The sequence below is a fragment of the Dipteris shenzhenensis genome, chromosome 26 (assembly GCF_047967505.1).
Source record: "Dipteris shenzhenensis isolate YYH24624 ecotype China chromosome 26, Dip_SZ_1.0, whole genome shotgun sequence".
Classification (NCBI taxonomy): domain Eukaryota; kingdom Viridiplantae; phylum Streptophyta; class Polypodiopsida; order Gleicheniales; family Dipteridaceae; genus Dipteris; species Dipteris shenzhenensis.
The window spans coordinates 9,347,939-9,375,726 of NC_141621.1; the positions used below are offsets into that span (position 1 = coordinate 9,347,939).

The following is a 27,788-nucleotide window of genomic DNA, read 5'->3' on the forward strand; positions in this document are numbered from 1 at the left end:
AATGTCAAAATCATGATTTTGTACAATTGACAACCACTTCCTTTGCTTGGGAGAGAGATTTGTTTGGGATAGAAAATACGTTAAGTGCTCTATGGTCAGTCCTTACCTTGAAATGGCTGCCATATACATAATGATGCCACTTTTCAATGGCATGGAGTATGGCCAGCATCTCCTGGTCATATATGTGATATGTGAGCTCCTTGCCATCCACCTTTCTACTTTCATAGGCAATTACTCCATGGGGCTGCTTCAACACTGCACCAATGCCTCTCCCACTAGCATCTGCTTCAATAGTGAAGGGTAAGGAGAGATCAGGGCATACTAATAGGGGTGCTGAGGACAGGGCTACTGTCCAATACAAAAGAGTCTTTTTTTAGCAGGTCAGTGAGAGGTGTCTATCTTAGCAAAATGTTTCATGAACCTTTTATAGAAGGAGGCAAGACCAAGAAAGCCTCTAACTGAGTGACATTGATTGGTTATGGCCAGTCCATAATGCATCTCACCTTGTTGGGATCCACCGGTACTCGTTTGCTGCCCCCCAAATGTTCCACCTCATTTGCCATGAAGGTGCACTTATTTGGCTTAGCATAGAGCTGGTGGGTTCTCAAAACCTCCAAAATCTGCTTCACATGAAAGAGATGGTATTCTTTTGACTGGCTGTAGATGAGAATGTCATCAAAGAATACCAAAGCAAACTTAAAAAGGTAAGGCTGTAAAATCTTGTTCATGAGGGCCTGAAAAGTAGCTGGGGCATTGGTGAGCAAATGCCACGACCTTGAGTTGGTGTAGGCTTCTTTCTGTTCTGAAGGCTCTTTTAGGTTCAGCCTCCTTCCTCATCCTAATCTGATGGTAGCCTAATCTTAGGTCAATCTTAGTGAAAATTTTAGCTCCCTTCAATTCATCCAAGAGATCAACTCTAGGGATAGGAAACATGTCCTTTATAGTTATCTTGTTGAGATCTCTGTAATCAATACACATCCTGAAGGGTCCATCTTTCTTTTTCACCAAAAGGACAGGTGAGGCAAAGGGGGATTAGCTGTGGGAGATGAAGTCTCTATCCAGCAACTCTTTGACCTGCCTAGCCACCTCCTCTCTCTCCACTTTTAACAACCTGTAGGGAGCTTTAATGATTGGTTTAGAACCTGGTCCAAGAGCGATGGAGTGGTCGATGTCCCTTTGAGGTGGGAGATGATGGGGCAGATCAGCAAACACGTCTGAATATTGATGTAACAACTCCTGCATGTCATGATCTTCAACCCACGCATCCTTGGTGCCTTCAGATTTAGACAGGTGGAGGGCATAGACTGCACAAACATTCTTGAGGTCCCTTGCCAGCTTCCTAGAAGAAATAACAGTCAACTTAGGTGTTTCATAACCCTTCAAAGTACCTCCTTACCTTTGTGGAAAAACCTCATACACATGTGATTGACATCCATAGTAATCTCTCCAAGAGCTCTCAGCCATTCACATCCAAGTAAAATGTCTAATGGCCCCATACCCAAAGCAAACAAGTCTCCTTGGAGGGTATGGGGACATCTGAATTTGGGCGGCCTAACAACAATATCTACTAATGGAGTGCTCCCCGTTGACCATTTGAGCCTGCAGGCCATGCTCAATCTGTGTATGCTGTAGTTTAACTGATTGAACAGACTTAGAATTAATGAAATTGTGGGTGCTCCCACTGTCAACCAATATGTGAACTGGTCTGCCATTGATGGCCCCTTTCAGCCTGAGTGTTTGGGTGCTTTGGGAACCCATAAATGCCTCCGGAGAAGTGCTATAGATCTCATATTGGGTGCCCCAGAACAGAATTTCATCAAGGTTGCCTTCAAGTTCTCTATCATTCTCCATTAATCATCAAGAATTTCCACATTCCATGATTAATGTGCTCTTGGGAAATTAGGCTGGTAGTCACCACTTATCTGGGTGTTTCCCAAGGTAGAACCACCTGGGTCAAACAGAAAAGAAGTCTCCTTTTTGCACTCATGAGTGTTCACATCATTATCCTAGATATCATTAGTACAATCATGAAATTCAGAATCTGTTTCTAGAATATCAGAAGATATATCACCATCAATCTCAAGAATCATGCTCAGTTTAGCCCCTGTTTTTGCTTTGCATATACTCATATGTTCTGGGGTCCACTTCCCCCCACACAAATAAAACAAATATTTCTTCTTCTTTCTGTATTCAATGATGGCCCGTGACAGTTGCTTGTGTCACCTTGAAAGGCTTGAGGGTACACACATGGCTGCCATAAACTGATGGATATCTAGGAATAGAATTCACTATTGTAGAAGGTAGCACTTGCTTCGTAACCACCGGAGGACGGCTGCTCTTGTTAATAGGTTTGATGTCCATGTGACCAATGCCCACACCCCTCTCCTTGAGATTGTACTTAGGTTCATAGAGCTCAGCCAACCTCATGGCCTCCCTCAAAGTGCTTGGGTTTTGGGCTAATACATCAGCTGCTATACTTGGATGGAGTCCATGAATGAACCTAAGCGACATCATTATGGTCCATGCCATCATCTTGGACTCCTTCATTGGAGCCATTACCCAGTCTGGTTGGCTCCATTAATGCTTCATCCTCTGGAATGGGGTCCAGGTCCCCTAACTGATGCTTCTTACTGAGGTTACTAGGCCTCCTTGCAGGCATGATGGGCAGCCAATCAATCTCACTATAAAAACTCTATTTAGAAACTCTAATGAACAGTGATTTACTGCCAAAAACACTGTCAAACACTGTGGAAGGTCGGAAACACTGTTTGAACAGAATATATTGTCTGATCCTCTATAGAAATACTGTCTGCAGAATTTGAACATTGTTTGTAAATCCGCTGTCAGAACAATGTATACGACTCTGTGTGAGATTCAGAACTCTATTTGAACCACTATGTAGAGAGGTTCTATCTAACAATGAATATTAGCTGGCCAGTTCCGAAATTGCCCAACTTAACCAATTTAGGGCTCAATCCTTCAACCAAATGTCCACACTAGGTCTAAATGGATTAGAATAGGGCAGATTAGCAGGAAAACCCCAAAAGCCCCAAAATTAAAGTGAAACCATAACTGCTGATGGTCAGAAATGCTTCTGTTGGAAGTGCTTGAAGGGGTAAATGAACCCCAATCCAAACCAAACTTGGTACAAAGCTTGTAGAAGTTGTATATTCAGAAAAATCCAGATTTGATACTGTAAATGTCCAGATAGCAGCAGGATTTGCACTTCTGCTGCATCAAAAAAACCTCGGCAATTTTGGTCCAACTTTGGGAATTTCAATGCAGTACCTTAGGGCTTGTATCTAGGAGATCATTGCACTCAGAATGATGTAAGAAACTTGCGATACCTAAGATGCCTTGTACTTTGATGATGATTCAGCACATGAATTCCATTGTTTTCATGCTGTTTGACACATCTACTACTGCTACATTGGTATCAGAGCCCTTTTCGGCGATTTTTGTGGGAAAAACAAATCGTTTTGTTTTGAAATTTGGAGCATGGCATCTTGAGCCTTTCTCTGCAAAATATAAACCATGGCTTGTGAGGGGCTGCACAAGCTACAAACTAGGAAGGTCATTCCTAAGCTAGGAGTCTAAGTCCTAGTTGAGTTCAGCTCAGTTTCAGTCAAAAGCATGGATGCTCAGCTTGAGATGAATGTTTACTTGATTGCCAATAATGAATGAATCAATAGAACAGCAGGAACCCCCCCATGTTATAGGTTTGGGCTTGGCAACATTTACAACATGAATCATAGAATAGCCGTCCTAAAATGCCACATGGTAACGTTTGGCTTCCCTACAAAAGTACTACTCAACTACAAAGCCATCTAAAACCCTACTAAACTAAAAATGACCAAGTAAAATTCACCTTTGTTACGCCAGCTAAGGGCAATCTTGGAGAATACTGGTGCAGCAAGGGAAGTAACTGATTGCAGCAAACAAAGAGCTCAATGTCTTCATCAAAGGAAGACGGCAGGATCAGGGAGGAACTTCTGCCTCACCATTGGCTGTCTTCAGAGCAGCAAAGAGGTCAAGCATCCATATCAAAGCACTGCAATACGAGGGGCTGTCCAGGAGGAACAGCCGGAAGGGGTGTTTGCAGAGCACACATACGAGGCCCACATAAATTCTAGGAGAGCGATGCAAGCGAAGTGTTTTGGAGGTGCCAAGAAGGTAGGAAAACAGTCTTTTGAGTGTGCAGGGGTCCGCACAAGTGAGGGAGGGGGCCTATAAATAGGCACTCCACCCACCCAGTTGGCTGATCAAACAGGCCGACCCCCATACCCCCTATAGGGGGCTGCCACGCAGCCCTATAAAGGACTGAACTCCTGCCTCTAGAGCCGCCTGAGCTGCTCCAAGGGGCCGACCCCCTCCTGCCCTAAAAAGGGCTTCCACACACCATATAGGGGGCTAACCCCCTGCCTAGCAAGCTAGGCTAGGTGGCCAACCAGCAGGTTGGCCCACTTCTGCCTATAAATGGTCTCCAAGGGACGGGTCTGCATCTCCAAGGGTGGCCACACGGGCCTCCCACATTGGCTTGCACAATGCGCCTCCATACATGCTGCCACACGATAGCATGTAGGCCTGCAAGGGCCCCAAATAGCCACGCAATCCCCAGGTGGGACCACGACACAGGCAAATGTCCCACTACCCTCACAGGGGGCGGGCACACCCACAACGCAGCCCTCACTCATGACCTTCCTAACCATGGTACATCAGGAGATGCTAACCTCCACCCTCTCAGCTCCTGGATGTAACATGATTTCCAAGGAGCTGCATGTGCTGCTGGAACAACTGGAGGAATCCGCCGTGTGACACTCCATCGCTCAAGACTGCCACAGGTACTGTCGAAGAAGCCCAGAACCCTCGTATTGCTGCTCCCAAGCCACAAGTGCTAGGCATACTTCTTTGGTCCGATACAGGAACAATAATCGAACTGGTACAACAATCCCATCCCACTGCCCTCGGTGCAAGGTCTGTTTCCCCGCACGGGCACTTGTATTACACAGTTATGCAAACCCCTCTGAAGCCCCCTCTCAAGTCCAAACTGGTACACTGCCTCCAAATCGATGAACCTATGTGCTTCCAGTAACAATGGGCACCTAACAGCTCACAAGGATCAACTCTACGGTGTCTAGATTTCCGCATTGGCAATCATCTGACCCATCCAGATCTCCAACAGCTTATCAGACAGTAGCTACACAAGCAGAACACAAGGAAACCCCCTCTGGATCTGCCAGGTCATTACGTCCAAACAAATACAAACTGGTAACATACTGTCACCTGAGTCAGCGAGAATAACTCCACGTGGCTCAAGGTCCTGCTTGAAAAGCTGCCTCGAACAATCCACCACTGCACGTGTCCAGCAGCACCTGCTGTCACAAACAAGCAGACAATCCTCATCTGGAACCAGAAGCCTGCTTGCAGTACACCCTGCCTTGTGCCACTAGAAGGCTGGAACAATCAATGTGACGACAGCAGAACCTTCCTTCTGCTAACTAGTCCCCTCAATGATCCTCTAAGTACACTGCCGCAATGGTGACCTTTTTGGCCATAACAGTTACACGTGCGTGAAGCCTTTAAGGATTCCCTTTCCTCAGTTGTTGTCATCTTCTTCCTTCCCTTTTGCTCACCTGTCAAAGCCTCTGAGTGAAGGTCATACGAAGGATTCAGAAAACTATGCTCCTGGTCGAGCACCATTGGTACCAATTCCCCCCAGGTCAATCTATTCATCCTTCCACTGGTTATCAAGGACAAATAGAATGCAGAGTACTGCGAAGACAGGTGGGACAACAATGTTATGGCCATGTCCTCAGATGATATCTGCTTCCCTGCCTAGAGAATCTCTTGCTGAAGTTCCTATAACTTGTTGATGTACTCCCACATCGATGCTAGACTTCCCAAGGCACTCTTTATACGAGCGGTTCTGTTGTATAAGGAGTGGCCATCATGTGCTTCACGTAATTAATCACCTGAGGAGTATAGTTTAGGAAAATAAACGACCTTATTCTCACATCATTGACACGGTCCCACAGCTGAGATATGATCTCGACCTCCTTTTGCTACTGCAGGATACCTAGGTCGAAAGGGGATCAGGCCTCTCAACTCCCACCAATATGAAGTCTGCCAAATCATATGGCTGCAACCCAGACTCCATCATGACCCGCCAGACAATGTAATTGAGTCCATCCAATTGACGGTCTATCAAGAAGGTGAGCAGAACAGAAACTTTTGCCTTGCTCTCCGCCATCTCAGCCAGGGTAGACATGTCGGAGTGAAGAGAGAGTCAAGCTGGGACAGAGGGTGGATGGGAAAGAAGATAGAAAAGGGGATTGACAGAGAAAGAGAGGAGAGGGCTATAGAAGATGATGAAGAGGCTTGAGGCCTAGGTACCTTTACACCTTCGTTGTCCCATCCCTCGAAGACACCTCCTTTCGAATCTGAAAACACCCTTCAAAGAAACCACACCTTCCTTGACACCTATATGGTCCACACCTCTGCACACTCCTCAAGAACACCTCCGAACAGCAGCCCTAATACTCCTTTCAGTTTGCTGGTTCCAGGCTCCCTCCACGTCTCCGGTCTCTAGCCAACTCTGGCTGTGATACCATGTGAGAAGTGCAGTGGAAGTGAACAGAAATGGGAGAGCAAACCAAACAACACACACTGAATTGAAAGAAGAGAAGGAGAGACTGCAAGGGATCTCAGGGAAATGCTAGGCACAACCTCTTGCAAAATGCTCAAGTGATGCTCCACTGAGATGCCAAAACAAGTGAGGGAGGGGGCATATAAATAGGCACTCCACCCCCCCAGTCGACTGGTCAAACAGGCCGACCAGCAGGCCTATCTGGACCAACCCACCTGCTCCTAGGGCCGCCCCCCCCCCTACTGCATATAGGGGGCTGCCACGCAGCCCTATAAGGGGCTGAACCCCTGCCTCTAGGGCCGACTGAGCTGCTCCAAGGGGCCAACCCCCTCCCACCCTAGAAAAGCCTGCCACAAAGTCATATAGGGGGCTGGCCCCCTTTGCCTATAGGCCGACCAAACTAGGCTAGCAGGTGGCTCCCCTCTGCCTATTAATGGCCTCCAAGGGGTGGGTCTGCAACTCCAAGGGTGGCCACACTATCCAGCAAAATGCGCCTCCACATGGGCTGCCACACAGTAGCATGTGGGCCTGCAACGGCCCCAAATAGCCATGCAATCCCCAAGTGGAACCACCACACAGACAGATGTGCCTTGAGTCCTACTCTACGCTACCCTCACAGGGGACATGCACACCCACAACACGGCCCTCAACCTAACAATGGTACATCAAGAGATGCTCGCTCTCTTTTCTAACACTGATGAATTACACACGAGATGCTAAGAATCAATAAACCCCCCTATCAATGTGGAGTGTGACCAGCTTGTGTGCACTTTCATTCTCAGCCATAACAAGAAATTGTTTGAAACATGCAACTTGGATTTTAAAATCAATAAACCCCCCTATCAATGTGGAGTGTGACCAACTTGTGTGCACTTTCATTCTCAGCCATAACAAGAAATTGTTTGAAACATGCAACTTGGATTTTAGTTGATAAACCCAAGTATGACAGGTGAAGTCAGCCACAAAAGTGACAAAGTATGAATATCCACAATGCATGCTGTCCGCATTGGACCACAATCCAGATGCAATTTGTGGGCTCCACAAACACTTCCATCTTTAGGAAAAGAAAACCGATGCATTTTTCCAAGTAAGCATCCCTCACAAACATGTTTGGATAATACATGCACTTGGGGGAGATCAACAACCATATTTTGTAAATGGAACCTGACCAAACTGCTATAGTTAAGATGCCCAAAATGCTCCACAAATGACGTTTGCAATGACTGAATCCTTTACTGCAATTGCTTCAGTGATTGTCTAATGTAGCAATAGCTGAAATGGATATGAGAGTCTTTTTAATTCTTGGAACATATAAAACATCATGAAGAGAGACTGAATCACCAAATGCTCAAGTAAGATCAACTTGGCCAATACTTCTCGTGGCATATGAAATATTATTGGCAAAAGTCGTAGTGCCCCGCTTAGGTGCATCATTCAAGGAAAGAAACAACATTTTGCATGAACTTATGTGCTTGAAAGCACCAATATCGAAGTACCAAGTACTAAATGCATCAGTGAAGCCATGCATGAATCATGAACCAAAGGATTATATACCTAGATGAATCCAGGAATATTCCCAAACTCATCCTCTAAAAACACGGCATAGTGCAGTTTCAATCTCATGATAGTCACTAATAAGATTGAAAATCATAAACTCCATCACGCATAGTAAGGACTAGCTACTATGACATCCCCACTGACGTCATCAGCGCCCAACAGTGGGTATAGACCATAGTATAAAAATATGCTCTCATACATACAAATCCACACACCACACATACTTGAGCATCCTTTTACACAAAGTCTTCGTACTGAGTTTCTGTCAGCACTCCGGAGGTGAAGGGCAAACTCAGCCATGACGAAGGCTAGCACTAAAGGAGAAGGCTAATCAAAAAGTAGTCCAAAATCTCTTCATTCAAGCTACAACTACTTGTGAAGTCTAAACGATTTCATTTTAGTCTCTCCCAAACGAGCATCTAATAGGGCAACGCACCATTCAAGATAGAAAGAATTATCACAATACCAACAGGCCGCAACTTGGATGAAAACTTCACAAGGTGAAATTTGCATGTCCGCTAATATGGTAGAAGCATATACCTAGATGAATCCAGGAATATTCCCAAACTCATCCTCTAAAAACACAACATAGCGCAGTTTCAATCTCATGATAGTCACGTGACAACAAAGGATTATATTGGCAAGTGACAACAAAAGCCCCATCATGATGAGCAATATTTGTTAATTCATCCTTTAGACGTGAAGATGAAGCATCAATAAGTACAAGGCTAGATGTTATGCTCTAGCCGAGATAGCATGACCTTGGAAAGATCGGTGGGCATTTTCTCTTAGATGACCGACTTTTGTAATATTTTATGTGCGTAAATAAAATGGTCAAGGGAAGTAACTGCCAAGGTCCTAGGTGAGGGTAGGGTGTATTGGCATCGACTAGGTGGTTCTGAGTGCTCAGGCCTAGGTGCACCTAAATGTGTAAAAATGCCAAGGGGCAAATGTTTAAATTGTGCCCCAAGAGAGGGGTAAATGGTGTACCAAGCTAAAGGTCTAGAATGATGACATGTGGCAGAGGGAACCATCTAGGGAACTGAGGGCTTGTGGATAAGCATGAATGAAGAAAATTACGTATCTTTTGATGCTTGTAGTCTACAAGAGAGGCTGGGAGGAAAAATATGATGCCAGCGCCTGTGATTGTGAATTAGCTAGGGAATCAACGAAAACCAGAGCGTTTAGAAAGTGTACGTATCATTTGGTATCAGAGCCTCAGGTTGGACGAAGGGATAGCGCAGAGAGCTGCTTCCGTTGATGAAGCGGCTGAGCCGTTGATGGATTCGCTACAGGAGCGGGTACAGCTGTCGCAAGGCAAGGTTCTCGTAGAGGAAGAGCAGGCTGAATCCGTTGGACCTGGGAAGGTGCGTGGCTGACTGGCTTGACGAGGTACAGCGAGGAGCGCAAGGCGTGCATCACCTACCGTAGCTACACAGCCGTAGGCTTGTAGTGGTATTACGCAACGGAATTCGGGATATTGCATGGACGTATGGCTCACGTAGCCAGGCTAAGAGCGGAATTGGTTCGGTCGACGAGCCATCGAGCAGTTCTTCAAGGTGGTTGCGCATCTGGGATGTGGTGTCGTCGTTAGAGACGTGGCTACGTATTGGGCGCTCTGTCAACTGTGATCAGCTCAGCCAGTTTGCAATCGAGTGGAGTAATCGACGGGTCCCAACAGATGTTGCTTGACACGTTTCGCATCTAATTGAATAGCGACCGTGTGAGCCAGAAGCTCACGCAGTGGAACGTGATCAGTAGATAGCATGTTGTGATTGATTTCACTAGACATTCCGGAAACTTCAAAGTATGGAATACTGACGAGGGAGCGGAATTCTGGGTTTGTCAGCACTCTTGAGGTGCTAGAGCGAGTCGGCGATGTTGAAATGGAGCTGATATAACTCTTCATCAAAGGAAATCGGGACATCTGCATTACGTGGAGCTTCCAGGGAGCATCATTTTTTTTCCTTCTATATAAATTTTCAGTTTCCAGTTTGCAGTCGATTTATTTCTGTACAGCAGAGGGAAAGTTGAAGGAAAAAAAAAAACTATTTTTCCTTTTAAAAGAATGGAAGCGGAGGGACAAGATTCCAGGGTAAATCCTGGTGAATCTAGAGCGCTAACGCAAGAAATGTCCCATCACACAACACCTACTCTGGTGGGTAGGATTTCTGTATTAGAAGATGCTTTACAGCAGATCATGAACCAGCAGCTTCAAGTGAACGCTGGTCAAAATGAAATTAGGGAGATGGTGCAAGCCTTGTCGGCTAGACCATCTAGAAATGAAAAGGGCAAAAACCAAGCACGTGAAGCCGGTTGAGGGACAAGCAAAAACAAGTATCACCGTTGGGGTGAAAAGAAAAGTAACTCCAATGGCAGCCCGAGCTTGGTCAAAGTCCTCATTGACCCCTGAGCAAAAAGAGAAAGCTAGAAAAGAAAGATTGTGCTTTGGCTGCCTTCAGCGACATCAGTGGAAGGATTGTCCACTAAACAAAGACCATCGCACGGCCAATATGATAATATCTGAATGCGACACGGAAATGCAGGAGAGTCCCTATGCAGATGCAATTGGCGGGACCTTCTCAGTTGAAAACTAGCCCGTCTGACTATGCTTATACGGTCAGGATGGCGGACGGAAGTTCAACTGAAGTATGGGACCAGAGGGTTACCCAGTTGGAACTTCAAATTCATGACTATGTTGAGAAGCTGGACTTTGAGTTGACCAGGCTTGCTCACGCAGATATAGCCCTAGGCATGGCTTGGCATTTTTGAAAAAATCCAGCGATTGATTGGAAAAAGCATATTTACCAAATCAAGATGAATGGGGTAGAATACGTTTTGCGAGGTGAAAAGGATTTACCTCGAGGACCATTGATTTCAGCCATGGAAATTCGGAAGACTCCGGAAGAGTTTCTGTGTCTGTGTATAGCATCGGTAGAGTCGATTGATGATGCATCGGCTAGCACTGAGGCTACCCAAGATGGGGAAATGGCCGAGTTAGCTAAAGAGATATCGGAGAAGGTCTCTGATTGTTTTAGGGATGAGTTACCTTATGGGTTACCTTCAGAGCGGAATGTTCAGCATAAAATTGAGCTTATCCCGGGGGCAGAACCTATAAATAGACCTCCCTATAGATTGAGTTTTACAGAAGAAGCTGAGATGCGAAGACAACTGGAAGAATACCTCAAGCTGGGGCAGATTCAACCCAGTTTTTTACCTTTTGCTTCCCCAGTGATATTAAAGAAGAAGAAAGATGATACTTTTCATCTCTGTATAGATTACAGAGCATTGAATAATATCACTATTAAGCACAGATATCCGATGGCTCGGATCGATGATTTGCTAGATGCATTACATGGGGCCGTAATTTTCAGTAAGATAGATCTTAAGTGTGGCTACCATCAGATCCGTATTAGAGCCGAGGATGTGCATAAAACCGCTTTTAGAAGCAAGTTTGGACATTATGAGTTTTTGGTAATGCCCTTTGGACTTACCAATGCTCCAGCTACATTCGTCATGCTTATGAACGATTTACTACGTCCGTATATTTTCTCTTAGATGGCCGACTTTTGTAATATTTTATGTGCGTAAATAAAATGGTCAAGGGAAGTAACTGCCAAGGTCCTAGGTGAGGGTGTATTGGCATCGACTAGGTGGTTCTGAGTGCTCAGGCCTAGGTGCACCTAAATGTGTAAAAATGCCAAGGGGCAAATGTTTAAATTGTGCCCCAAGAGAAGGGTAAATGGTGTACCAAGCTAAAGGTCTAGAATGATGACATGTGGCAGAGGGAACCATCTAGGGAACTGAGGGCTTGTGGATAAGCATGAATGAAGAAAATTACGTATCTTTTGATGCTTGCAGTCTACAAGAGAGGCTGGGAGGAAAAATATGATGCCAGCGCCTGTGATTGTGAATTAGCCAGGGAATCAACGAAAACCAAAGCGTTTAGAAAGTGTACGTATCACTAGACTGCTTCTTCTTCCTTTCTGATTCAATGCACTTCTTGCATTCAGAAATGTCATATCCTAGCTTTCTACAAAAGTTGCATTTTTTCTTTTCTTGTTTGCATTTTTATTGGCATCAGAAGTGTTACCAGAATTATTCTTGGGGTTTCCCACATGGATTTGTTATGTTTCCATTACCCTTATAATGGATAGCAAATGCTTGATCACTATTGCTAGAGGCATTTCAATTTGCACGGCTTCGCTTTTCTTGCAACAATCAAGTGACAAATTGATCAAAGGTATAGTGGTTGGGATTGGCAATTGCCACCAACCTCAAAGTAGTTGCAAACCCTAGATACAAGTCAAGAGCTCCACTACATGCTAAGAGTCATATGCTGACTAACTGGACTAAGTGTCCCAAATGAACCGAAATCTAACTAGAACTAAGAGGCATAGGCCTACAAGGCTATACCGGTGGTAGATCTAACAGATGGAGAACATTCTTGGACTCAAGAAGCTCTGAGGCATCGTCAACAGCACAATTGCACGTCCTACAATTAATATTGATGATTATACATAATGAAATGAGAAAGGGAAACAGGTCTAAAATATGAAGTCCATGACAATAGTCCAGTAAATGCCTGAAACGCACTTGCAAATAGATTTGCAGCCAAAATATTTCCAGAGTTCTCTAGCTTAAGAATAAGTTTATATATACCTTTGTAAGACTAGAATATGTCCAAAGAGAGGTTCACAAGGTTGACAACACAAAATTGGTCCGATTATATATGGCCTTGGCAAAGAATATGACCAATTTGTAACTGCCATGGTTACAAGGGAGAATCCCCCTACCTTCGAGAAAATGGCTGATATGCTAATGCAAAACAAATCTGCAGGAGAATCAAATGCAAATAAGGTTATGGACAAGCTTTTGTAGTAAAAGGCCGTAGCTCTCAAAGAGAAAGAGGCCAATTTAATGCCCAAAGAGGTGAAGGATATACCATAGGCTACAATCAGCCATCAACCACTGATAGAGGTCAGCAACAATCAAACAACAGGCAAAATTTCAATCAGAGATCATGTGATTATCAAAACAGGCAGAACATGCCTAAATATGCTCGAAACAATCAAGGAACAGATAATGGCAAAAGAAACAATCAATTTAACAATAACTTAAGCCACGTGAGTATTAGTGGAAATGCACCAAGAAGACCAGGAAATTGCAATTGTTGCTATGTACCAAATGTTGGGATGTAGAATGCAATAAGAAGCGCATAGATCAATCACAAGGACATACTGCAAACAATCCGACAACTATGCAAACCATGATATACCTTTGTAAGACTAAAATAAGTCCAATCATACAAATTTAGAATTTTTGTTGTTCTAAAGATCAAAAATCTACAAAGAAAATAAAAGAGAAAATGAAAGAGAAGAAAAAAGAGGTAAACAAAAACTTTTATGAAAAACAAAAGGAAGACATACTTAGCAAGCAAAGCAACACTTATGTCGTCATCAATGCCCAAGCATAAGCAGCTATACTGGGTTTCTAAAGACCCGCGGAGTCCTTGGGCAAACCCAATGCTTACTAAAATACGTTAAATAAACAAAAGAGAATGAAAACAAGAAATAAAGAAGAAACGAAGCAGGTGGCAAGCAAGTCAAGAAACAAAAACTTCCAAAAAACTAGAAACTCTCTCTCTATCTCTCTCTCTCTCACAGCAGAACTCATTAAGTGGTCCAATGAACACACGCAAAGGCACATAGTAATGGCACTAAACCAAGCATTCGTGTATGGTTTCCCAACCGATTGGCAAGAGAACTGGATCAAGCCAATTTACAAGGGAGGTGACCGCGATCAAGTGTCAAACTACAAAACCATTATGGTATGCTCTACTCTAGCCAAGCTATATAGTACAATAGTAGAGGCAAAGCTGAGTGCTTGGGCAGAGAAAGAAAGGAAGAGGGCAATGGGACAAGCGGGTTTCAGGCCCAAACACTCCACTGTGGATCATCTAGTTACTCTCCGAGTGTTGGAGGACAGCCGCCTTAAGGGGAAGGCACTCTTTTGTTGCTTCATTGATTTTAAGAAGGCATTCGATACGGTGCCTAGGGATGTGCTATGGGAGAGAATGGAATGCATAGAAGTGCCTCAGGAAATAAGGTTTGCTGTCTTTAGACTTTATGAGAAAGTAAAATGTCAATTAAAATGTAAGGATGGGATGTCACAAGAATTTTATAGCAATATGGGGGTCAAACAAGGATGCCCACTCTCACCCACCTTGTTTGGTTTATGCATTGATAGACTTGAGGAACTGATGCACACAGAAGCAGGTAAAAGAGGGTTGTCCAGCCTCTACCTAGCAGATTTTGAGATTCACTTGCTTCTTTATGCGGATGATGTGGTTGTTTTCACTAATAGTGAGGGTAAGATGCAACAAATGATGGATATCCTCAGCATGTTCTGTTCGGAAAGTGGGCTGGCTGTGAATGTTTCCAAAACTAAACTCATGATAGTCAAGACTATACAGCAAAGTAATCCCCCTTCAATCTCATATATGGGTCAACTTGTTGATACAGTGCACTCATTCAAATACTTAGGCATTGAAATTCCAGCCAATAACAAATGGAGCAGCTGTGTGCAACGGAGAATTGATGCAGGATGGGGAAAGTATTATCAATTTGAAAATGACTGCAACAATACCAACACAAGAAGGTGGCAAGTACGAAACATGATTTTTGGGGCATATGTGGTACAAACAGTGCTCTATGGGGTAGAGGTGTGGGGGGGAGTATACCATCATCAAAATGGAATGATGTAGAAAAAATGCAGAAATCTTTCATTAGAAGACACCTTGGCATCAAGGCTACCACACCCTACTCTCTCCTACTCCTAGAGACAGGATGCATACCCATAGAGTTGCATGCCTTGAAGAGAGTACTCAGATACATCACAAAGGTCAAGCGCATGAATAATGAAAGGCTGCCAAAGAGGGCATGGGTAGAAAGTCAAAAGTCCCAAAAGACGAATAAGGGTAAGATTTTGGCATCTGGATGGGCACTAGATTTAAAAAAATGGTTCCAAAAATGGGAGGTAGAGAGGTACTTGGACTACTCTCCAGAGGAGGTAGATGAGGATGCCTTTCATCATGACCTGCTGAATGCACTACACAGGAAATGGCAAACAGCTGAAAACAGAGATAAGTTACCGTACATTTATCAACCCCGAATATTGGGCTACTTATACAGGAAGAGAAACAGCCACGCAGAAGTACATTTGCACACCTATGGCAATACATAAGCAAAGAGCTTTGGCCTCACTTCGCACCCGATCACACTAGCTGCAGATTGAAATAGGAGGATGGAAAGATATGCCAAAAGAGAGCAGAATATGCCAATTATGTGACCAGGGAATGGCAGAAACTGAAGAACACATGGTAATGATATGCCCTTACTATACTCACATCCGGAAAGCATTTAGCTCTCTTCTCGAGGGACATAACAGACTGGCTGATATGCTACATAGCGGGTCACCCCCAGCTTTAGGAACATTTGTCTATAAGCTTTTCAAGCACATGAACTCACCTAAGACATAAAGGTAGTTTCTCTTAATACCCTCCCCTCCAAGGGAGGAGTCTTTGTGTACGAGGATTTTGTATTGCTCAAGTCCCATAGGCCGATTTTTGGTCTTCAGAGGACGATAATATATTCTTCTTCTTCTTCTTCTTCTTCTTCTTCTTCTTCTTCTCTCTCTCTTATTTAAAACATAAAAAGCTAAATGGCCCTTTACACTTATGTATCGTTTCTACAAAGAGGCAAAAATACATTTCTAAAGCACAAGCATACTCAAACAAACTCTCTTTTGATACTAAAAGAAAAACGGGCTATTCAGCTCCCCGCTTTTTGTTTTCAGCTTATGTTCAATCATTCTAAACAAACCTAAGGCCGAAACACCATAGATAAAAGACTTCATATCTAAGAATGTCCGAACTTTTTTCATTATTTTCCTTGGATTATACCTCTTGTGTAATAGTAAAGTGATCAAATTACTACATTGAGTGATAAAAGACTCCTTAATTGTACAAAGGCGGGAAAATCTATGGAATTGGGAAGAAATGACTCCATATTTTGCCAAATCAGAAATGTTTTGAGTCAATGTGAGGCATTTTTATAATGTGTAAACCACTATATTCAGGTTGTTCACGTTTATCGTATATATCAACCTCTAATCCTATGGTAGATTGAGAAAGTCTAAGATCTAAGAAAACACAAGAATCCCCTCTTGAAGTGCAGTTCAGTTCACAAGAGTCACGAGGATAGATTCCTTCTCCAAAAGCTCTAGCGTCTTTGTACATGAAGTCTTGAAAGTTAGGAACATCTGGTACAAATAAATCATCTATAAAACGCCTAACTTGACTAAGCTTATGTAAAATGATAGGGCAGCTATTGATAGAAATAAGACGTTGCATAAACTCAAATTCATAAGTGAAAAGATAAAAGTTTGCTAAAAAGACGGCACAATTAGTACCCATGGGGATTCCTATAACTTGTTGAAACAAAGAATCACCTATTGTGATGTAAAGATTATCTAAAAGAAAATCTATCCAAGAGCAAACATCTTCTACACTTACTACCTTTGTGTATCTTTTCTTTTTAGAACCTATGTCATGATCTTTATTTTTTAGCCACAAAAAGTCAAAGCATGAGGCTATTTTCTCAACTTTTAGCACTTTGCATCTATCTTTGTCAAATCTCAGCTTAAAAACTTCAACCACTAGCTTTTTAATTCTAAACTTCAGGTCTTCCACCTCAATCTTTGTGTAAAGCGTGGTAAAATCATAGGTTTGAAAGAGAATAGGAGACTCTTTTTCCTGAATGCTTCGAGAGGAATTAAAAAATCTTACAACAGGAATCACTCCTACAGAGTCATTTAAAATCCAGCTTGAGTTCGAGGGGACATCTGCCTCTTTTAATAAGTCCCTCCAAAGTTCATGGACACTAGGCAACATGGCTTTGAAGCAATAGCTTAGCCATTTAGAGACATCCGTCAAAGTAGTCTCACAAGCAGCTGCAATAAATCTTGGCTTTTTTGGAGTTTTGTGAAACTTCCAAGCAGCACAAAGAAAAGGTATGCTTGGATTGCAAACAAACCCAGAAGACTTGCAAAAACTCTGATGTTTTGAGATCAAATCCTTTTGAGAAACTAAGGCAGGGGCGTAAGTTTTGGCAGACGAGTTCACTTCTCTCAAAAGACATTCTAAGTAAAACTTTTTGCAAATAAAACCAAAGTTATTGGTACATTTGTCCACATAAGAAATGACAAAATTCCTATGGAATTTTCGAAGAAGAGTTTCATCTTCTTTAGAAAGATGGTTACTTTTCTTTGAGCAATTAACCAAAGGGACTTCTTCTAGTTTCAAAGCAACTTTCTTCAAACTCTTCCCTTTCCATTCTAATAAGATATTTTTAACTCCTAAACATTCTTCTAATTGCAAAACAAACTTTGAGATTCCCTTATCGATAGCTTTTAAAAGGCAAGACTCTTTAAAAGAGTACAATCGAAATTTCGTGCCTTTCATGAAAAGGTCTCTTAGGTTACTAGAAAGCAAAATTGAGGTATCAATTGTGACTACATGTCCTAAATCAGCATCAATAAAGCTTTGGAATCTCTTACTTTTACAACAACAAGGTTCTTTACGGATAGAAGATTTTGAATGCTCTGAAAGCCTTTTACCTATCTCTCCATAGTTGAAAGGCTTTTGTCCTAAAGGTTTTACATACTTCCAAGCTACTACTGGATGCTTCCCAATTCTTCTCACAAAATGAGGGAGAGAATCCATTACTTCAGGAGACTTCAAAATGGAGTTTAAGCCTATCTTGTCAAGTGAGGGAGAAGTAAAAATACAAATCAAGAGTTCCTTATTTAGATAGACTTATTTGCTTTGAAAGGAAGCTTTTACTTTTAAGAAGTGATCCAACGAAGTTTTAAGTTGTATATAATGGAGCTTATTTGATCAGAATGGTTCTCAGCAGTGTGAAATGTATATTTACATGCAAGGAAATCATGAACTTGAACAACCTAATCAACAAAAATGGCTAGTGGATTCACGTGCTATCGTGCACATGACAAGCCATAATGAATGGTTTTCAACGTTGCAAAAGAATCAGAACTCAAAGAACATGTGTTCCAATGGACATCCATGCAAGGTTAAAGATAGAGGTTCAATGTTGATTCAAAGTAATCCCAGTCACACCAAATTTATCAAAGATATTCTATATGTACCAAACTTAACTCCAATTTTGTTGCCAGTGGGTCAAATGGTTGATAATGACTATGGCATCTTATTCAACGAAGAAGAAGTCTTCATGTGGGATAAATAAGGTCAATGCCCCACCTGTTAACCCCCATATGAGGAGTGCAATGGGTCTTGATACCTGTAGAAGGATGGGTATACATTTTGCTATCTGGGCATGTGGAGAGGGAGGTAGAAAGACTGCCACATGGGCAGTCGACAGGCTGCCACGTGGGCACAAACAGATCATCCTACATATGTTCAGTTTAGGACAGCAATATATGGCTGCATGCAGCCATCCATGGGCCTATGGAGAAGGGCCAATGGGCTGGGCGTATGGAAAAGGGCCAATGGGCTGGGGCAGGCCAGTAACAAGTGCAGCTCTCAAGGGCTGCCAAAGGGCAGTACAAAGAGCAGGCCAGCAGAGCTGCTGCAGTCTGCAAAGCAGCCTCTGCGGTCCATGATTCTGATTGTTGAAAAGGATTTGTGTTGCTTGCCCATGCAATAGGATTCACACACTTGATTTGGATAGTGCAATCGCAGTAGTCCTTGTATTATGTTGTTTCGCTTTATGAAGCCAAGAATTGCCAGGAATCTCTCTCCTTGTGCTGCTCACATGGCAGCCCCAAACCTAATTCTATTGTCCTATGGTCCAACGCCCCGATGCACTCCTCATTTGGGGGCTCACAGATGGGGAGGTGACCTCTTAATCCCAACAGGGCTATTGCAAGGGCAGAGGGGGCCAGAACAGTGTGTCAGCATGTGGCTTGTTATAGGCTAGGAAAGCCTCAGTATTACACACTGCCAGTTCGCAGTCCAGAACAGGTTCGGCTGCATGTGGGTGTTAGACTCTCAGTGTGCCCACCTGTGAGCCCCCGATTTGAGGGGACAAGGGGCAGTGAGAGGTAGGAGGGCTGGGGAGAGACCCAGGCCGGCATCAGAGGGAGGATCGCATGGTAAATATAGGTGACCAGCACACGGGCTGGTCGCAGCCTGCAACAGCAGGTACGAGGGGGCTCTAGGCCTCACATGGAGGCACCAGCAGCAGCACAGACTGGCCGCCCAGGGCACCCTTATATAGGGGCCTGTGGCTGGCCAAGTCGGCCCAGGGCCAACCCTGGTCGGTTTATGGGGCCCCTATGGTCGGCCACCAGACAGGGTAACCGACCCTGCTGGTCGGTCATTTGAAGGGGCCTGGGCAGAGCCTATAAAAGGCCCACTTCTGCATTCAGCCCAGCATCCAGTGCAATACAGAAAGCCCTTCTCCAAGGCCATGTTCAGCACTCAGATCTGGGACAGTTTTGTGAGAGAGAGTTCATCAGTTTTCTCCAGCACCCTGCTGTGATTTGTATTGCTCCCTTGGAGCCATTTTCTGCCCACCATCCGGTGGATGAATTTACTCTCTCTCTCTCTCCGTCTATATTTGCTGTTATTTCTGAGTGTGTTTCTGTCGCATCTGTGATCATCTATCTAAGTTGAGTGTGTAAGAGTTGGAGAGATCTTGGGTGGAGGATTGAGTGATTCATTCCCTCCTCATTTCTAACATGGTATCAGAGCACTAGGCTCTCAACTCTTCTTCATCAAAGCACTCTCTGAAGGAAGGAGTCCCTTGGCAGAAAGGCGATTCCGTTTTCAGCTCAGCGTAGCACGGGAGGTCAGTACTTTTTTTTTTGCTTCAGTTTTTCAGTTTGCCATTCACCGAGATGGATCAGCATTCAGAAGCCTCTACACCCACTGCTTGTCCTTCCTCCTCCTCTAGTCATCTTCCTTCTTCATTCATTCCAATTTTGGTGAAGCTGGAAAGCTCGATAGGACGAACTATCCAATCTGGAAAGTCAAGATCCGAAGCCATTTGGTGGCACGGATCCGAAGCCATCTGGTGGCACGGAAGCTGTGGAAGATAGTGATTGGGACCGAGGTGAAGCCGGAGGACATTGTGGACAAAAGAGGTGATGTTCTATTTGAAGCAGATGCGGATGAACTCAGTGCATGGGAGGAGAGGGATGCTCAAGCCTTCGCAATGCTAATCGGCATGACAGCAGATGCTGTGATCCCTCATATCCAGTTGGCAAAGACATCTCAAGAGGCGTGGGCCATACTGAAGAAGCTATATGAAACCGACAATGCAGCCCGTATCATTACTCTTCAGCATCAACTTTATAATCTTGATATGAACGAGGGTGATACTGTGCATGACCATCTGACAAAGGTGAAAGTCGTGCCGGACCAGCTCGCAGCGGTTGGTCAGAAGGTGGACTCGAGTCAATTGGCGTTGCTCACACTCCACAAGTTGCCACGGAGTTTCAAAAGTTTTGTGACTACGGTCACTGCAGGTCAACGGACTAAGCCACTCACCTTTGAGGAGCTTGGCCCACTACTGCTTCAGGAGGAGGCTCGAGAGAAACTCTTTACGCAAACCGATGAAAAGGCATTAGTGACCAAAGACAAGCCTGGAAAAGGCAAGTCAAAGGAATTCAAGAAGTCTAAGGACGCAGACCGAAAGAAGAAAATGAAGTGCTTTTACTGTGAAAAGCTTGGCCACTCCGCCAAAGAATGCCGAAAGAAGAAGGCAGATCAGAAGCGGAAGAAAGAAGCCAGGATCAAAGAAGGGCCTAAGAATCATTCTGCCAATGTGACGACAGGACAGTAATTTTTAATCAGTGAACATTGTTCAGCGTATGCAGTCAGTGAAGGAAAAGAGGGTTGGTATGTTGACAGCGGAGCTTCAAAGCACATGTCTACCAGAAAAACTTGGTTCAAAACCATTGAAAGTACACACCCGCATTCTAAAGTTTCTGTCGGGGATAGCCGGATATGTCCTGTGAAGGGCATTGGTAGCATTCCTTTCATTACAACCGCGGGAGAGGAGAAGGATATCTCCGGAGTACTTTATGTACCCAACCTTTGCAAGAAGCTACTGTCCGTAAGTCAGATGGACAAGAACAACATGTCAGTTCTCTTTGAGGACGGAAAGGTCACCGTGACATCCAAAGCAAATGGACAGATGGTGGCCCAAGGAGTTGGAGAAAACGGACTGTACCGCCTCAGTGCAATGTTGGTTCATGGAAACAACGTAAAGTCCAAACTTTGGCATGAGCGCTTCAATCACGTCAGCTATGGAACCTTGGCTGAAATGTCAAAGTCGAAGATGGTGGATGGACTTCCACCCATTACAGGCAATGATGGTGTCTGTAGGGCTTGTCTAGAAGGCAAGCAACACAGGGACAAGTTCCCACAAGAGGCCTCGTTTCGGGCCAGCAAACCACTTGAGTTGGTTCATGCCGACATTTGTGGCCCAATGTCTACAGCATCATGGGCAGGATCTAGGTACTCACTTCTCTTTGTGGATGATTTCAGTAGAATGACCTGGGTGTATTGCTTGGCTAAAAAGTCACAGGCTTTCGAGAAATTCAAGGACTGGAAGGCCAGAGTTGAAAAGGAGACAGGGGAGAATGTCAAGATGTTCCGTGCAAACCGGGGGGAGAATTCACCTCCAATGAGTTTAACACATTTTGTCGCAAGCATGGGATCAAGCGACAACTCACCACAACATGTACATCTCAGCAAAACGGGGTAGCCGAGAGGAAGCACAAAACCACCATGGAGACAGGGCTTGCTATGATACGAGGGAGGAACCTTTCTAAAGCCTATTGGAGTGAAGCTATCAATACAACAATACACATCCTCAATAGGACCAAGACGAAGGCCGTCAAGGACAAGACTCCATATGAGGCATTTTATGGTAAGAAGCCCTCTATCACTCATCTTCATATTTTTAATTCTAACGCATGGGTGCATGTACACAAGGAAGAGAGGACCAAGCTTGATTCCCGAAGCAGAAAATGTATCTTTGTTGGGTATAGCGAAGAATCCAAGGCCTATCGACTCTTCGACCCAGTAAAGAAGCAGATCCTTATCAGTGGGGATGTCATCTTCGAGGAAAAGGAACCTGAACCCCAGGAGGAGCCTCAAATTGAGGAGGAGATTGTCCAAACCCCAAACCCACCCCGCCCCAGGTTGACCATCCAAGAAGTGGAGAAATCGGAAGCTGATGTTCCACAAGGTACTGAGGAAGAGCAAGATGTTCCAGAAGCAGTTCCAGTTCCTCCTCCCACTGAGAAGCAGAAGAAGTTGCCCCAATGGTACCTAAGAACATTGGAAGACTCTCGGGTCACCGATATACCTGAGAGTAGCAGTTCCGGATTGCGTCGGTCCCAACGTCTTAAGCAGACCCCTTCCTTGAACTTTGCGTTGGTGGCTCAGCTTGAAGAGCCAAGGTCCTTCGAGGAGGCAAAGGACAATCCAGAATGGCAGGCTGCCATGCAGGTAGAGATGGATGCTATCCTAAAGAACAATACCTGGGACTTAGTGGCCAGGCCCCCGCAATGGAAAGTCATCGGCACTAAGTGGGTATACAAACTTAAATTCAAATCGGACGGCAGCTTGGATAAGTACAAAGCAAGATTAGTGGTCAAAGGTTTTGCTCAGACTGAAGGCATGGATTTTGATGAAACTTTTGCTCCCACAGCTCAAATGGTTACTATCCGGACAGTGATTGCCCTTGCTGCCCAATTCCATTGACCTATTTTTCAAATGGACGTGAAGTCTGCATTCCTTAATGGAACCCTGGAGAAGGAGGTGTACATAGAGCAGCCACAGGGCTTTCAAGATCTAGGGTCCCCATTAGAAGTCGGCAGGTTGAAGAAGGCCTTATACGGGCTGAAACAGGCCCCCAGAGCTTGGTACCAAAGGATAGATGTATTCTTTTAGAAGATAGGGCTAAGTCGGAGCCCTTCTGAGGCAAACCTCTACTTGTTCATTGAGAAGGGGTTGCGATTGGTATTCATCCTCTATGTTGATGATCTTATCTTGACAGGTGACCATGTCAAGAAGATTTCCCAGGTTAAGGAGCTACTCATGACTAAGTTTGAGATAACTGAGAAGCAGGCCAAAGACAGGATCTTCATTTCACAGGAGAAATACTGAAGAGATTCCAGATGTAGAATTGCAGGGCAGCAGTAACTCCCATGGAGGTCAGACTCAAGCTAAGTGTTCACGACACATCTCAGCCGGTCGATACTCCTTTGTACCGACGATTGGTAGGAAACTTGCTTTACCTTACCAATACTCGACCTAATATTTGTTATGCAGTTGGGCTATTATGCCAGTTCTCTGCTTCTCCCAGGAAGAGTCATTGGGATGCAGATTTACAGGTGCTGAGGTATCTAAAGGGTACTTGCACCTACGGGATCACCTACGGCATCAAACTAGGCAGGTTCTGTGACAGTGATTGGGCGGGTGATGCTAACACCAAAAGATCAACAGCAAGGTATTGCTTCTTACTTGCATCTGGTGCCATCTCTTGGCTGAGTAAGAAGCAACCCACAGTGGCCCTTTCATCTACCGAGGCAGAGTACAAAGCCGCATGTACAGCAGCTTGTGAGACACTGTGGTTGAGGTGGATTCTGGAGGACATGGACGTGTGTCAGGAGGACGCAACAGTGCTGATGTGCGACAATCAGAGTTGCATAGCCATTGCCAAGAATCCAATGTTCCATGCGCAGACCAAACACATCGAAGTTCATTACCAATTTGTTCGAGAGCTCATCATCGACGACGTGATCGAGCTCATGTACTGCCCGACCGCCGACAACTTGTCCGACCTCTTCACAAAGGCACTCCCTCGAGAATAGATGGAGCACCTCATCAGACGTATGGGGATTGGCCCACAGTTGTGACATTGAGGGGGGGTGTTAGAATCTCACTGTGCCCACCTGTGAGCCCCCGATTTGAGGGGACAAGGGGCAGTGAGAGGTAGGAGGGCTGGGGAGAGACCCAGGCCGGCATCAGAGGGAGAATCGCATGTTAAATATAGGCGACCAGCACACGGGCTGGTCGCAGCCTGCAACAGCAGGTATGAGGGGGCTCTAGGCCTCACATGGAGGCACCAGCAGCAGCACAGACTGGCCGCCCAGGGCACCCTTATATAGGGGCCTGTGGCTGGCCAAGTCGGCCCAATCAGGGCCACCGACCAGGGCCAACCCTGGTCGGTTTATGGGGCCCCTATGGTCGGCCACCAGACAGGGTAACCGACCCTGCTGGTCGGTCATTTGAAGGGGCCTGGGCAGAGCCTATAAAAGGCCCACTTCTGCATTCAGCCCAGCATCCAGTGCAATACAGAAAGTCCTTCTCCAAGGCCGTGTTCAGCACTCAGATCTGGGACAGTTTTGTGAGAGAGAGTTCATGAGTTTTCTCCAGCACCCTGCTGTGATTTATATTGCTCCCTTGGAGCCATTTTCTGCCCACCATCCAGTGGATGAATTTACTCTCTCTCCCCGTCTATATTTGCTGTTATTTCTGAGTGTGTTTCTGTCGCATCTGTGATCATCTATCTAAGTTGAGTGTGTAAGAGTTGGAGAGATCTTGAGAGGAGGATTGAGTGATTCATTCCCTCCTCATTTCTAACAGTGGGGCCCTTATGCCCTAGGTCAGGTAATCCTAATACTAGATAGGTCGGGCTGACAGACTGGCCAGTCGGCCAGTACAGGAGGGGTTGTTCCCTGTATCCTGAATGTTTCTGAACTGTAACTTGTGTCAAGTGTTTAGTAGGTGTGGACTTCTCTATTCTGGGCATCTCTCTCTCTACTTCAATGCACTCCTTTTGGACCACGTAATCTTCTAAAGGTTTGAACTTCTCTATTCTCGGCATATCTCTCTCTTCTAAGGTCCAACTATACATGCAATCCACTCAATTTGGACTACGTGATCTTTTAAAGCCGTACGGTATAAGCAAAGGATGTCATTCTTCTTGAGGACGCTTGTAATTATGATCTAATATATTTGCCAAAGACGAACAGGTTACCTTTATGTTATTTAAGGAGTCGACCACAATGATGCTGTCTTTTGAAACAGACCTATCCACTTCAGACCTCAATACACCCCGCAAATTCTTTTCAGCAGGCATGCCTGAGAACAGAACCAGAGGCTCAGGTTCACCGCAAAAAAAACTACTGCTGATCAGTAAATCTTTAGCAAAACTTTCATCGAGAAAAATCCTACGAATAAGAAGCAAGTAGGGCTTATCCTACGAATCAGAATGCCAACTTCTCCGAGTCCATCTTCGGCCGATTTTAGTGCCACTAAGGCAATACCACGATAAAAATTTGCACGAAGCTCGATTTCATAATTCGGAAGAGAACGACGAGTCTTTGAATAGCTGCTTACTACGATAACTTTGATTGCGATCAAGGTTAAGAGAAGGCTCATCGATGAGCTTGACTGAGAATGAAGTGTCGCCAAGAGCTTTGATTAAGCAGGCTGCAGCTGTGGACTTGCCACTGCAGGGCTGTCCACAAAGGATCACGAGAGCCATTTTCTTCGTCGGAAAAGATACGACGGGAAACGCAAAAGTATCAAAGCTTCTTGTGATATTAGTGATAGTTATTGCCTAGTCTAAAGCGGACTAGATGCACGCATTAATGGAGACACTTGGCTCAATAAGTCCTTCGTCTTAGGTCCACTCACATACTAAAGTAATATAACACGAAATAGTAGATGGATTTATAGACGTAGATCTAATTTAGTGGTAGCCATAGATCAAGCCACCTACTTATCTTCTCTTAGGGTTAGCGTTGAGCAAGAAGTCCTCATTGTTCCGCTGCACTGCTCAAACTCCAAGACTCCATGTTGATGTGACCTTTCTTGAAGTTTTCATTGTTCATACTTCAGTTGCAAACTCCCACTGTCCAGACTCCACACTGTCATAGTATCTTGACTCTTGAGACTTGTACTCTATACTACATAGATGATCGTACAAAGTTCTACAAATTACAAAGTTCAAACCAACTTCTCAAGCTCTCGATTTGCAAATCTGGAGTCCTAACTCCCGAGTACCAACTTCCAAGTTCCAAGTTCATGCAATCAACAATCTCCAGTGTCTACAGTCTATACTCCAGGTATTTTGAAGTTTGAACTTTCAACTTTGCTATTCGGTATCTGGTTGCTAGTTGCTTGTCGCTTGCTCAATGCTCGTTCCCCCCAAGTTCCAAGTTCCAACCAGCATGTTGCCTCCATGCGTAAAAGGCTCTAGACTCTAGAGTCTAGAATCTACGAGACACTTGTCCAATCCGCCCACACTGCACACTGCGGTATAGTGGAAAGTTGAAGACGGATCACTCAATGTGCGGATCTATAATTGGTGAACATTGAAAACTATGAGCTGAAGATTAATCAACGAGGCTACTGATCGTTTGAAGATTAACAAAGTGTGAATGATCTACAAGCCTCCAGGCTGCTAGCGAGCTTGGTGGCGAATGACCATGAGAAGACAGGGCAAAATGTCAATTATCTCCGATGTATAGCTCTAGCTAGGTTGCGAGATTAGCCTTATGAGATCTTCCCCAAAATAAGAATCTTTGGAGCCTGCATCCCAAAATAAAGATCTATATAAAGTCATCGTCTTCTCTAGCTAAATCTCGGCCACTAGCTTCTAAGAGTCAGTATGATGTTGGCCAAACTACAAGCTACCTCTTGAATCCCATGTTAAGGCTGCTTGCCTTAGGTACGTCCATATTTTCTCTCATTTTATACATGCCCATAAAGCTAGTACATTTTAAGAGTGGGTGTATACTATGCAGATCTCGTTCTTTCCCTTTCGCGGAGTATTTCAATGGACACTAATTATTTCATATTGCATTCTATATCACTTGAGATTGAAATGAAGACTAAATGCCACACTCAAGTGTAACCTTGTTTCTTCAACCTTCTTTATTTATGATTTTCTCTTTAAAAGAAAAATACATGATTTGAAAAGTAATTTTACGAACATACTCCATGAGTCATCATGTAAAAGAAATATCATTATCAATTTTTATTTTCATTCACATTTCTTAATTTCTTTATTTAATAGTGATTGTTTTAGCTTTAAAAGAAAAACTTTCATTAGTTATAAAGTTCTTTTGGTGAATGAATAATTCTTTTTTGTGTTCTTTTTTTTCATGTGAAGGAAGCATTATGTCTTTTGTTCAATCATCTTTGCTGGGAATGCATCAAAGAAATCTAAGGAAAGAAAATCATTGAAGCACACATCTTCAATCATTGAAGATGAAATTATAGAAGTAGAGAATGAACAAACGAAAGATAAAGATGATGATGTTGGAAATGAGGAAGCTAGTCCTAGAAGAAGGGCACATCATGAGTGAATTGAGGAATGGATGAGAGTGTTTGATTGGGCATGCTTTGATAGGGAGTGGGTAGGATTTTTTGCACCTTTTGTAAAGAAGATAAAGGGTGCAAGAGTGAGTTTGGTAAGTCTCGATCTATTAATATCTAGATCAGTGCTACAGAATA

General features: G+C 44.1%; 1 protein-coding gene across 1 annotated transcript in view; it reads right to left on the bottom strand.

The window, feature by feature from the left end:
• Nucleotides 1-25,885, bottom strand: part of DRL1 (KTI12-like, chromatin associated protein) — a 62,932-nt gene extending 37,047 nt beyond the window's left edge. Inside the window, exons 1-2 of the mRNA XM_087397611.1 lie at nt 25,665-25,885; nt 25,303-25,406 (exon numbers count right to left, since the gene is read on the bottom strand). Coding sequence (XP_087253737.1) covers nt 25,303-25,406; nt 25,665-25,812 — 252 coding nt within the window. The 5' untranslated portion in view covers nt 25,813-25,885. The remainder of the gene's footprint in view (nt 1-25,302; nt 25,407-25,664) is intronic.
• Nucleotides 25,886-27,788: the final 1,903 nt, after the last annotated feature.